At 33.3% G+C, this 14,108-nt stretch overlaps 1 protein-coding gene across 22 annotated transcripts in view; it reads right to left on the reverse strand.

Annotated features, from left to right (window-relative positions):
- Window positions 1–14,108, reverse strand: part of SLMAP (sarcolemma associated protein) — a 90,927-nt gene that overhangs the window by 50,018 nt on the left and 26,801 nt on the right. For all 22 annotated transcript variants that reach the window (XM_058166837.1, XM_058166836.1, XM_058166842.1 and 19 more), the window contains exons 3-5: window positions 5,152–5,299; window positions 4,421–4,493; window positions 3,765–3,801 (exon numbers count right to left, since the gene is read on the reverse strand). In XM_058166837.1, the coding sequence (XP_058022820.1) occupies window positions 3,765–3,801; window positions 4,421–4,493; window positions 5,152–5,299 (258 nt within the window). The remainder of the gene's footprint in view (window positions 1–3,764; window positions 3,802–4,420; window positions 4,494–5,151; window positions 5,300–14,108) is intronic.

Raw genomic sequence — 14,108 nt, forward strand, 5'->3', positions numbered from 1 at the left:
ATAGCAGCAACAAGGAATTTAAAACACTATCTTTCTGCTTTTATGTGTATAAACATTACATTAATAAAATATTAGATTAAAATTTCCCTTATTTTGATTGTGTAGCTTCCATTCTTTTATTTTTTACAAATAACTTCTTCATACTATATCCAGTGGATATGTTGACATTCTCTCAAATTAAAATAAAATATACAACAGAAATTATTTGCAAGAAGTGTTTCAGAGCCCACTCAAGATCAAGCATAGATCTCTGCTTTTTCTTAAAGCATGAGCTTATAAAAAAGATGCTGCTACTTTAAACAATCCATTCTTTAAAGTAAAGATAACTCTTGAATCAGAAGAACTTTTTTTGAGGAAAAAAATCAGGTTATTTTAATAAATAACGAGGTGATACTCCTCTTGTGTAAAGTTTGAAACAATTCTTCAATATACAAAAAATTAGAAAACAAAAAGATTATATTACAGAGATGTGCCATTGATCACCAAACTAGGCACATAATCTGGATAAAGTCCTTACTGGCCAGACAATGCTTCCCAGAATTTTTATGAGGGCAAAACATAATAATGGGAAACTTCAATTACATGGACCTCTCCTAGTAGACTGATGACCTTAGTCAAGATGGAAAGGTCCCTAAAATTGTTTTATTTACAAAAGACTGAAGAAGATACAAGAGGATTTTTTTTTCTAGTTCACTGATAAGCAACAAAGAAAAACATTTAAGAGGTAAAAGTAATGGCCAACTTTGGAGGAAAATGGATACTATTTTGGGAATCAAGATATTATAAAAAGAGAAATTGAAGCATGGTAATATAGAGCTGTGTGTGAAAGAATGCATAGGAAATGGATGATGGCTGTAATCACTATGGAAGTACATTATATACTATCAGTTAGGCACATTCTATTAATGGTATCCATTTTTATATCTTGCGCTCTCAGACTTGAAACACAGAATGTTTATCTTACATCATGCATTTTACACTAGAAATTATGTGACTCCACCACCCAAGGGTAACTGAAAATAAAAAGACAATCTAGGTAACCACAAATAACGGAGGGGGGAGAGAAGGGGGGAGCTCTGGAACAGACCATTAAATTGATTTGCCAATGTTTAGGGGGAAATGTATTGTTTAGTAGAAACCAAAATGGAGATTTATTAAAACAAGTAATGACGATTCAATCTATTCTCCTTTAATTACAACAGAACCAGTTTAGTTGACAATGGGGACGTGGAAGATAAACTCTACTCAGAGTAAATATATTCTGATTTTAACAAAGCATTTGACAAAATCTCCAGTGAGATTGTATTAAGGAGGATGGGAAACATTAGAGTCCCTCTGTGAAAAAGACAGGCCATTTCAAAATTAAAAGGATAAAGGATGGATGGATGGATGGATGGATGGATGGATGGATGGAGGATGGATAGATGGATGATACAGAGAAGACTGTACAATGCCTCCGAAAAAAGAAGAGTCAAGTGATATCCCATGGGATCCATTCTAAGCCCCATGTTGTTCAACATATTTATGAATTATATGGGGGGTTAAATATAATTATGAAATTTGCAGATGACAAAAACATGGACATGTAGCAAACAACTTATGGACAGTATCAAGGTTTAGGAACATTGTGATAAACCTGGAAGAAAGGGCAGATATCAGTAAGACTTTCAATAGGGATAAAACAGAAAGACCCACATTTGCATAGGAAAAATCAAAGGCAAGAATATAGGATGGAACAATGATATTGACAGAAGTATATTCACAAAGGATCTGGGTGTCTTGGCAGATCAGCCTGATACAGCTGCAAAAAAAAAGAAGAAGAAGAAGAAAGAATCTTGGGCTGTTTCAAAAGAAATATAGTGTGAGATCAAAAGAAGTCACTGATCCTCTGTTTTCTCCATTGGTCACACTACACCTGGAATACTGCATCCAATTTTGGGCACCACATTATAGGAAGGGCATTGTCAAGTTTTAACATATTCACAGGACTGTCATAGGACTGTAATTAAAAGTCTAGAAGCAAAAGGAGCCTAGAAGCAAAAACCCATAAAGAAAGATTGGAAGTACTGATTTTATGTGTATGATAAGTTATTTCCAGGTATCTGAAGGACTGTGTTATGTTCCAATAATAGAGTATACATTAGTGTTTAATTGTTAGATTTTTAGTCTTTAGCTTGCTTATTTTTCTGTGGAGGTTTCATTACCAGGCTAAGTAATATCATCAAAATTATGTAGAAAATGGACAGAATTATTCAGAATAGTACAAGATACGATTTTTTAAAAAAATCACTAAAGTCCTCAGTAAATGAATGAACATGTAATGTTCTTGACACATTTGTTTAATTGGGTTCTCTTTATCTAATTCAGGGGTGTCAAACTGATGGCCCGCAGGCCAGATGTGTCACGTGCAGGCCATGCCCACCCCAGCTCCATGAATGAAGAAAACATCGCAAAACATCATGTGATGGCAATGTGACGCAGGGGGTTTGACATCACTGATCTAGTTGTAGCATATTTATGCAGAAATTCTCAAAATTCAAAAGATTTTTCAAAATTTTACGCACCACTGTATATATTTTGATGCAATAAGAAAAAAATCAGAAATGAATTTGAATTTGTAAACATTTACAAAGAAAATTTGGGTTAGTATTGTTTGTATTCAGAATAATTTGAATGAGGCAATATAGACACAAGAAAAATCAAATGTAGTAACATACGACATTCATAAAAATAGTTTGAACATTGAATGACTTCTACATCACATGCTTATCAAAATCCCTTTTTAATAATACAGAAATTTAGTTTTGACAATTTTGTCTAGATATACAGACAATATAAATCCAAGAGAAGCCATGTATAACTTAGTATTAAGTCTAATAAAAGTCTACAAAAAAAGTAATGCGGCTTTCTCTAGGCTCTATTTTCTTCCTTATATGGAAGAAAATAATTTAGTAAAATGCTTATTACTTTGGTAGAGTACTTAATAGACTATTAGTCATTGTGCTGGAATGTTTAATTTTCAAGAAATGGCTTTCACATAGCCAACTGCAAAAGTACACAAGAATGTACCTGCACTGCAAAAGTCAACTTTCAAATCCACATTGGTCTTTAACCTAGCCTCTAGTAGTCTGAAGATTAGAAATGAAAAGTACTTATAATTAGATTGTTATTGCTACAACACTTGAAACTCCATACATTCTAAATAACATAAAACATAAGCAGTATACTATAACAATGCCAATATTTTATTTTAGTTGTTCAGCAGATAACAAAATTCAGGATTAAAATTTAATCTTTTAATTTTGGTTAAAATTAAAAAGATTTAATTTAATCTTTTAATTAACTGACGACATGAGGCTTCAAAAATTATAGTCGATATACTATATCATATATCTATTCAAGTCTAGTGCATGCAATTTAATGTATTTTATGCCACAGCAAGTGAAACAGTTATTTAAGTGATGCTAATCTGCCTTCATTAAGTAATCTGAAATAATTACATAAATTTGACAATAGGCAAAAAGCACAACAGGAAGCATTGACCACCCAATAATTTTTTTATTTATGTGTATTTATCTTAAACAGGAATACCACAAAAAGGCATCTGCATTTATACTACAGTATCATTAGTTTGTTTAATAGTGGTTAAAGTTTGAAGGGTTAAGGAACTGTATAAGATAATAAATCATAGCTCTGATCTGTGAGAAATATCCTGTCTCCCTTGCCAACCTGGATTACTGAAGGAGAATTGTTCTAAGGCTTACCTTATCAACAGGACTTGGTAATGGAGCATGGATGACACTATAGGGGGGAAAAAGCTATCAATTAAAAATATTTCCACCATATTTAGCAAAGAAAAAATGAACCTTGAGTTCAAGTTCTCTCTTGTCTCTCACACTTTTTTTCTGTCTCTCCCTTTCTCTCACCCCCACACTGCATTCTAAAATCAACAAAATCCTACATGCAATAAACATCTTCTTATGGCTGCCAACACCAATGAGACCAATTATAGAGAAACCAACAATAAAAGCATGAACATAATGCTTTGTATATATGTGCACATGTATATTTGCCGGAAGCCCCCTCCCAAAAAAAGGACAGGATTAAAAGCATATTAATGAATAACTAAGATATTAGGTTCACTGATTTCTATTTGCACATGTCAACCATTGTCTTACATAATATGCAGACGTATTGCACATAGAAAATGACAAAATTGCCTCCTTCCTTTTATCAAGAAACATCAAAAAGGGGAAAAAATATAGGATGGAAATGAAATAAATAGAAGTGGTAGCTGCATGGCTGCCAGCCATGGCTCATGTATGAAAATTCTTGAATGAAAAAATCAGGCTGTCGTTATATATAGGGAATTTCTCTAATATCTCTAATATCTAAATAATAATGCTGAAGTTGCACTTACTCTGACCGTAGCCTAGCTTCCATACCATCAGGGAGAAATAGTTTTATTGTTGAGACAATGCATCCATGAGTGACTGTAAAAAAAAAAAAAGACTTTAAGTTCCAAGTATCCGGTTACTATAAATTACATTATTAAAGCAATTTATGATAATTGCAATAATGTTATCTAGAAGGAACGCAATACACAAATGAAAACTGAACATTTCGGGAAAAATAAAATTCAAATATTCTTTCTTTCCAAGAAATAAAAAGTAGCAGACCATTTAAAAATAGCAGGAAGACCTAAGTCCCATGCTACTTCCCATCTTGTGCTATGAAAAGATCAATTTCCCTAGCTGATCCCAATAATTTCATTATGATATTCTAATCTCCAGAGGGTTGAATATGAGGCTTCCAGTGTCACCTTCGGTAATTGATTTCAAAGGAAAGAAAGGAATTAATGTAAAATGATGCCTCTCAAACCCATTCTCACCTGATAGGGTAGAGGTAGACTGTCACAGATTAAAAGGTCTAGTGATAATGTCCAACTATAAGCATGGCCAGATATAACCTAAGACAACCCTCATGAATTCCAAGGTATACTTGCCTCACTTTTTGAAGAAACTCATTGAAGATAATTCTTTACAATATCAAGCTCAAACACCCAGTCTCCATTTGTTTAAAGCTTATTTTGTGATAAAATGTACTTGATATTACAATGGCAGAAGAAAACAAAGTGATCCATATTCTTACCTTTCCGTGTGTTCTCTGTTACATCCACACCAAACTGTATAATATCTCCAGACAAAATTTCACATGGTGGACTCTCTTCAGATCCTCTGCTCAATCTCTGACTATTTATAAAAGTACCATTACTGCTCTTAGTGTCTTGAAGATAGAACTATAAGACAAACAGAAAAAGCCTGTAATTTTTTCTGACATATTTAAAGTTTAAGTCAAATTTAAGATTAAAATGGCAAACAATTCACTAATATGAAAATTAAAAGAAGATATTTATGATAATTCAAGTGCACTATCAGCTAATGTCTATATTACAATTGCAGCAGAGTAATAAATGAGCTTTTTCCTTACACTTTGAGAATGAAAGAATCCCACAGTTTTGTTGGACTGCATTCACTTCTATTCTGTTATCTAGAAAGTTATGTTTAAATTAGCCTTATTATTAACCTTTAATAAATTATGTACCATCTGAATGATTGTCTGTCTTTCTTTTCTTCTTTACCCCAACTCTCTATCACTTCCCTGAGAGCACAGTGCTGTCCCTCAGCAAAGTAGTGGCATTTATAAAAGTTTGTTTAAAAAAAATAATGTAAGTATCTGGAATTCTATTCATGGGTGAAAGAGCTATAGTCATTCTGTATTTTCACTTCGTAACAAGTATGTTTAAAATTAAAGCAAAAAGTGAAAGGAAACAAAATTAAGAATAAAGGTACTCTGTGAGAAAGGCTTTATCCATTAATGTCCTCCGCCCAATTTTTTTCACTTTCACTGACAAAATAAATATTGTGAAGGGAAAGATTTTACAAAACATAGAATTAAAGAAATTAAAATGTTTCACCCAAGATTACCCAATATTTGCACACCAAAAGCTATTTACTTATATTGGTGCCAATAAAAGACAATATTTGTAGCTCAAATTTGAAAAAAAGAGCAAACTCCCACTTCCTTCTAACACTGATGATGTTACCTAGCTTGATAATGAAATGTCTGCAAGAAAACCACCAAAATCAGAGAGCACCCCACACTTACACTTTTCAACAGCAATGTGTAATAAAGCATTTAACAGACCAATGCTTATACAAATACGCTGTTTGAACCATCAAAGCACTACATCTTCTGATAGGTTTAGTGTTGCAGCTTGAAGGGCCTCCCCACCTAAGCAGGCAGAGGTATGTGCAAATAGCTCCACAAGGAATGCCACTGAAACAAAATGTCAGTAGCTTCATTTTAGCATCCATTCTGATGGAAATGTCATCTGTGTGTGCACGCAATGTCCAACAACATGCAGTAGAAGTGTGTTAAAAGTTTGAGGCATGTTCGTCTCTAAACACTTAAACAAATACAACCACAACTTCAATTGGAAAGCAAAAAATATTTTAGATCAGATCCAAACAATGTCAGGGAATTCCTAGAAACCTGGCATTCTAACAAATCAGCCCTATCTACATACCATTTAATTTTAATTTGATGGCATAATAGAAAATAGAAAACATCCAGTGTGGGCCAAATTCATATAATTTCAGAAATACTGAGCACATTTGTAGTCAATAAATTGTATATATGAATTGTTAATGTATATTTTTGTTGGGCTGTAACATTCTGCTTATCCAGAAATAAATAATATTGGCGTAAACATTTTAATAAATGAAATATTTAATTTTTTGTTAGCTTTAAGTGAAGTCTGCATTAAAAGTATAGCCAAATATACAGGGTGTAATTATTTTTATTACATTTATTACCTAGTACCTACCGTCTGTTATTTATGGAATTTAAACAAAGCTGAAATTTTCTACATTGAATTTTATTGTAATTAATGATTACATTACATGCCAATAATAAAATTATAAAAATACAATAATAATGTAACAAAGTGTTTCCACAAGACTTCTTCTGGAGGCTAATAACTTAAAAATATACATATTCCTGCACTTCAAAAATCTAAACAACACAAGTTGATCTCTGAATTTTGCCTGACTGCCATTGTAGTTTACAATAAAATGTTTGTTAGATGACTTTTATTTTACTTTTTATCTATTGTGGCGGTTTAAACCCAATCTGGGTCAACTGAACTGTTAATTCTTTGAAATAGATATTACTAGAGCAATACAATGGCTTTTCTCAATTGTACTATATAAATATAGCACAAAATACAGGTAGCTTTAAATACATATCGTATATATACCTCACATGGACTCAGAATTCAGAACTTCAAAGGATTCGACTCAATAAGTGGTCAGAGACATTTCATATCTATTGTCAAGATGTCTACCTGAGATGAGTTCATTAAGTAATACCCAGAAATTTGGGTATTTGGGAAATTTGTGGTAGATATAATCCCCTTGAAGGTTATCCATACTAGATTCAAAACATAGTAAATAGATCTACTTTATTATAGGTAAGTTATTCATTCTGCACTGTCTCTGCTATTTTCAAATCACTGCACATTTCATTGACCATTAGGAACAAACCTTCTGAAAGGTGGAAAGATAATTAATATTGATCCATACCTAAATAATCATTTATCAAAGGCTTCTAGATTTCAGTGTTTGTATATACTTGTTTAGTCATCAATATAAAAAGTATTTAGGGAATTGAGAGTGTAAAGTATGTGTGACCTGGGATTATAAATCTGATTTTAATCTTGCTATAAATCTATAAATGGCACCAAATTTCCCTCCCTCCATTCTATGGGAGTCAACTGAATCGATTGCCAACTTACCTCTGTCACCATAAAGTTAATTTTTTATTTTCTAATCTGTACTAATAAAAATATTTTTCAAAAATAATTTTATTGAGTTTTAAGAACATCACGTTTAATATTTTTCAGCAATATTATATTAGACATAAAGTACATAAGTATTTAAATAAGTTATTGTATAAAGGGTTCTGTAAAAAGGGAAAAAGGGCCTCTGGTGGCTCAACAGGCTAATGCAGTCTGTTATTAACACAGCTGCTTGCAATTACTGCAAGCTCAAGTCCCACCAGGCCCAAGGTTGACTCAGCCTTCCATCCTTTATAAGGTAGGTAAAACGAGGACCCAGATTGTTGGGGGCAATAAAAGTTGACTTTGTATATAATATACAAATGGATGAGACTATTGCTTAACACAATGTAAGCCGCCCTGAGTCTTCGGAGAAGGGCGGGATATAAATTCAAATTAAAAAAAAAACCAAAAAAACCCTAACCTATTATTTAATAATATCTTTAGGTAGGATTTGAAATATATACTACATAACATTAAATTACCTAAAATAAAATCAGAAGAAAATGGTCCTATGGAATACAGGATTCATAAACTTTTATTTAAATTTTATTTATTAAAAGAATAAGATTTTTAAAAGAAAACATTCTGTAAGTAAATCTGTACATATGTATGCATCTAGCTAGCTAGTTATATCTTACTGCAAGACTTGTCTCCATAGCTACAAATTACTACTTAGAACCTTTTCCTTCCTAAAATTTGTCACTCTTCTCCATAAGAATTGACAAGTATCTCACCAGATATTCATCACAATTTCAATTTAGTTACTTTCTATGTAGTTTTCAGTTCAGTATCCACTTCAAAAGATATACCTTTCTCTTCATTAGCAAACTATCATAAAACTGATTTCTTAAATTAATTGTGTTGTAAATGTTGTACCTTGATGAATGTATCTTTTCTTTTATGTACACTGAGAGCATATGCACCAAGACAAATTCCTTGTGTGTCCAATCACACTTGGCCAATAAAAAATTCTATTCTATTCTATTCTATTCTATTCTATTCTATTCTATTCTATTCTAAACAGCCATCTATCTCACAGGAATGGTGATAACTGTCTATCTTTTAACTGTCTGGATCTGGCCATTTTTCCATCTGAAGAGCTACACTTTGGAAATGTTCCACTAAAAATGCTTCCTCAATGGAAGGGGAAGAGGCAATCTGCATAGATTCTTTACTGCATATTTAAAGCCCTAAGAGCCATATTTCCTGTTCTGGAGCAAACTTTCATTTTGTTCTTGGGGGGTATATGGAATAAATAAATGTATGGAAAGTAAGAATAATTAATTTTTCTTTTCATCTATCACTAGTTAGATTTTCCAATTAGCTGAAAACAATTTGTATGGGAAGAACTTTATCACTGTTGAAATGCTTACAATGAACCTAAACAGAATTATTTAATAAGTGTAAACATGTGTAAAACTATAGACAAATACCATGTCAGGGTTAAAAAAACAGGATTCCTATCACTATCAGAATATAACTGTAGGAAAATGATGGAAAGCTTTCCACAAACTACAATTTTGACCAGGACAGGCCACATTAAATTTATCCTTGATATCCTTTCAAGTAAAAGCAAAAACATGTTGGTGGATGTTAATTAATGGTAGTGTTTATTTCATTATTTAATTAATATGGTTATAATTTTTCATTTTTTTATTGAATTTAAATTTTATTTTTATTGCTGAGCATGACTGTTGTAAGATAAGTAGGGTATCAATTTAATAAATACATTATGAAGAAATTCAATTTACTTACAATAATAGTGTCACAATTTGGTCAGCACAGGGCACAATGAACTGTTATTACGTATTTTAGTAAAAATGCTTGCATCTAAATTTTAATTTCTTTAATCGTAATTTTAATAAAAATTATATTAAACATATAAAACTAACAACAACAACAACCCAACAAGAAAAACACAGACTTCCGAGGATAATTAGAACTGCAGAAAAAATAATTGCTACCAACCTGCCTTCCATTGAGGACCTGTATACTGCACGAATCAAGAAGAGGGCCGTGAAAATATTTGCAGATCCCTCGCATCCTGGACATAAACTGTTTCAACTCCTACCCTCAAAACGACGCTATAGAGCACTGCACACCAGAACAACTAGACACAAGAACAGTTTTTTCCCGAAGGCCATCACTCTGCTAAACAAATAATTCCCTCAACACTGTCAGACTATTTACTGAATCTGCACTACTATTAATTGTTTCATAGTTCCCATCACCAATCTCTTTCCACTTATGACTGTATGACTATAACTTGTTGCTGGCAATCCTTATGATTTATATTGATATATTGACCATCAATTGTGTTGTAATGTTGTACATTGATGAACGTATCTTTTCTTTTATGTACACTGAGAGCATATGCACCAAGACAAATTCCTTGTGTGTCCAATCACACTTGGCCAATAAAATTCTATTCTATTCTATTCTAACAAAGAAACCTAATACAAGAATATACTGGTATATGGAAAAAGAAAATGTGGGGGGGGGGGAGAAAAAGATAATAAGAAAAATAAACTTTCTCCTTCACCCTAGAAGCATATTCAACATTAACAATTTATTGCTGTTTTTTATATTACAATCACATCTTCATTACAAACCTCACCTCATTTTCTATAAACTCATCTCTAAATCTTCAGTTCTGCCAATGGAGCAACCAAAGTCCAATAAACATTAACAAAATATTTAATGACGTAAGTATATAATCTTTCTTTCCATTTAGTCTAAATCCTCTTCATCCATCTCTTAACAATTAAAAATTACAAAAAATAATAAAATTAAAAGGTATTAACTTTTGCAGAAATAACCCCTTATTTAAATATCAAAAAATGGTAGCATAAATATTAGAAACAATTAGATTACACCATTAAATGTTTCAAAAGAGAAACTATCCAATCCAGATAACCGTTAATCACCAAAGATAGCAATTCATTATTTAACCAGTCAAATAAACCAATTTTGTAGCCATCATTAAACCCCAAATTGCTTCTTTATTATTTTTGCCTCTTCTCTTGAAATTCTTATCCTTATTTATTTTATTTATTTATTTTATTTTTATTTTATTAAATTTTTATACCGCCCTTCTCCCGGAGGACTCAGGGCGGTGTACAGCCAGAATAAAATACAAAATATATACAATTAAAACGAATTTAAAATATAAAATTACTAAATGGCTCAGAATTAAAATGAATTTAAAATTTAAAATACTACTAAAACCCAATTTAAAATCAATCCTTTTATGCCAGTCCCGCTTGGATGAATAAATATGTTTTTAGCTCATGACGGAAGGTCTGAAGATCAGGCACTTGACGTAGACCAGGGGGGAGTTCATTCCAGAGCGTCGATGCTCCCACAGAGAAGGCCCTACTCCTGGGGGCCGCCAGCCGACATTGTTTGGCGGACGGCACCCTGAGGAGACCCTCTCTATGAGAGCGTACGGGTCGGTGGGAGGCATAGGGTTGCAGCAGGCGGTCTCGTAAGTACCCGGGTCCTAAGCCATACTTACTTATTCAAGTCCATTTGTACTTTTCATAAAATAACTTCAGTAATTCTCTTATATTTTGTTGATTCTATAACTTTTATTGTTTTATCAATGTATAAAATACAAAGAAAAATAAAATTTATTTTTATTTTTATTAAGAGGAAAAAAGGAAAGGGGGAAAAATATGAGGTACAAGAAAGAAAAAGGCATTGATTTCCGACTCTTTTTAGCACAGTGTAAGATAACAACATTGCAACCTCAACTGTTTATTTTTATACATTAGTATATAACCAGCCATTTCTATAACAAGTCTATCCAACTGGCAAAACCAAAGTCAAAGTTTCATTTTTTTCTATCACAAGTACAAAATCCAGATATGATATTCAAATAAAAAACATAAATATATTCTCCTCTTTGAATAGAACAATCAACTTAACGAGTACTGCTTTACCATCCTTGCTGTTAAAATAATATATATTTCTAATTTGCACTTAATAATCTTTATAAACTATCACTATTTATATTAACAAAATTCACTGCATTGTTTCACGTTCTTTAACGTTACAGAGAAAAAAAAGCCATTTTCATCCATTTAGCTTTTCTTTCAATAATATTTTACAAACTTTAAGAATTACTTAAGTATTGTATATATAAAGGAAAAAAATACATTCTCAACTTGTCCTTTTAAAAGTTGCAAATTTTCTTGTAGCTCTTTTTTCAATTGTGTTGGGAGGCTTCTACTTACCCCATCATAATAAAAATTGGTGTAAGGTTTATATTCCAAAATTACAGTTGACTCATCTGCATTGTCAACTACTTATGAAATTGCCTCAATGGTTTGATGTCTTTATACACATATTTGCATCTCTGAAAAAGTTTGAGTAGTCTTTTTAACATCCTCGGAGCATAGCTGTTCTATAAACTGATGGATTTTATTTTTAAAAAATTTAAATACATCTCTGACAATCTTCCTCCATCTTCTTAACTTCCTGTTTTGTCAAAGAGTAATGGCTGCTTCTTCAATGTTGCCTGACCCTCCAACTGTCAGTAAACAAGCTGCTTCAAACTGCAGCTCCTGAAGCTTCTTGCAGACCTTTTGCTGTATCAGAGGATCTGGAGGGATAATTCTGGAAAGTAACCCAGGAAAGTCATATAAACTAAAGGAATCTTTCTGTTCCTTCTGTTCCTCTGGTTCCTTCTGTTGAAGAAGCTACATTTCAGGGAAAAACCCTCAGGGATCCTTCCCTGAGCATGTAATTAGTTGGACACCTTTTCACTGGAAGCAATTCTCTTATATTTCAATTTAAAAGCCTAGTCCACATTGCTCTTAGCATATTAATTGGTATGGGATTTTTTTTTTTTTAAATGATCATCCAGTTCACTTGTACAGCCAATAGTTCCATTGCCTTCTTGTAAGCTATAATTTTTAAGTCCACCTTAAAATCCATTTCAAGTGTCTTCAAAGGAGTTTGTTTATCTTCAGTAACAAATTTTAATTCCAGTTAAAACAGTTCATACACAGAGTTCAAAAGTTTCCTTTAGAGAAGCCATCGTGTGCTTTAGTAATCAACTTTCAAAGTCTTGTAAGCAAGACTTTTTCACACATGAAATAATCTAATTAGTTTCAAAATCTTTCTTTAAATCAGTTTCACAAAGCCTTTGCATGTAAACAGTACAGAAACAACTTTAAACTCTAAAGTACTGTACTTTTTGGAGTATAAGACACACTTTTTTCCACCCTAAGGTGGAAATGTTGGTGCGTCTTATATACCAAATACAGCCATTTTTGGCCTCCTGAAACCTTGCTCAGCATGTCCCATTTTTGCCAAAAACAGGCCTGTTTTTTGCAAAAACGGGGCACGCAGAGGGTTTGGGAAGCCTGCAGAGTGCTCCTGGGGGCTGGAGAAGGCAAAAACGTGATGCATGGGGGGGTTGGGGAGGCCAAAAACGGGCACACAGAGGATTTGGCAGGCCCCCAGAATGGTCATGGGGGCTGGGGAGGGCAAAAACACCCGTTTTTGTGCAAAAATGGGCCTGGTTTTGGCCTCCCAACCCCCCCACCCATCACGTTTTTGTCATCCCCCGCCTCCAGGAGCACTCTGCAGGCCCTCCCAAACCCTCTGCACATTCCGTTTTTGCGAAAAATAGGACGCACAGAGGGTTTGGGAGGCCTGCAGAGTGCTCCTGGGGCCCGGGAAGGGCAAAAACTTTTTTCCCCTTGTTTACCTCTTCAAAATCCTGGTACACATTATACTCTGGTGCATCTTATAGTTTGAAAAATACAGTAAATTTTTTGCTGTTTTTTTGCCAATAGTTGCCGAAAAAATGAAGATCTTACAAAAATAAAAGGCATAATTTCTTTTCTATTAAACCGATTGTAGTTCCAAAGGTTTTTCAATCTTAAAGAAGCTGTACAAAAAAAAATAATTCCTAAGCAATTAAAAAGATGAACTTTGGTCAAACTTTGAGTCTATGAAGGCTACATTTATGCCTCAGAGCACAATGGAACCCATTACACCCAGCTGATCACAAGTCAGTTTCTGCTGCCTGCTCACAAAAATCAGCCTTCTGCTTGCTGCTGACTGGCCAGTTCGAATGAGCAGCTTCAGGGATTGGGGTGTGACAGCCAATCAATGCGGAGCTTGTTTCCTTTGTCTCACTGGCCTCCACGAAGCAATTGGGGGGATCATGAGGTATCTCAGTAGATCAGCG

The sequence above is a fragment of the Ahaetulla prasina genome, chromosome 2 (assembly GCF_028640845.1).
Source record: "Ahaetulla prasina isolate Xishuangbanna chromosome 2, ASM2864084v1, whole genome shotgun sequence".
Lineage (NCBI taxonomy): Eukaryota > Metazoa > Chordata > Lepidosauria > Squamata > Colubridae > Ahaetulla > Ahaetulla prasina.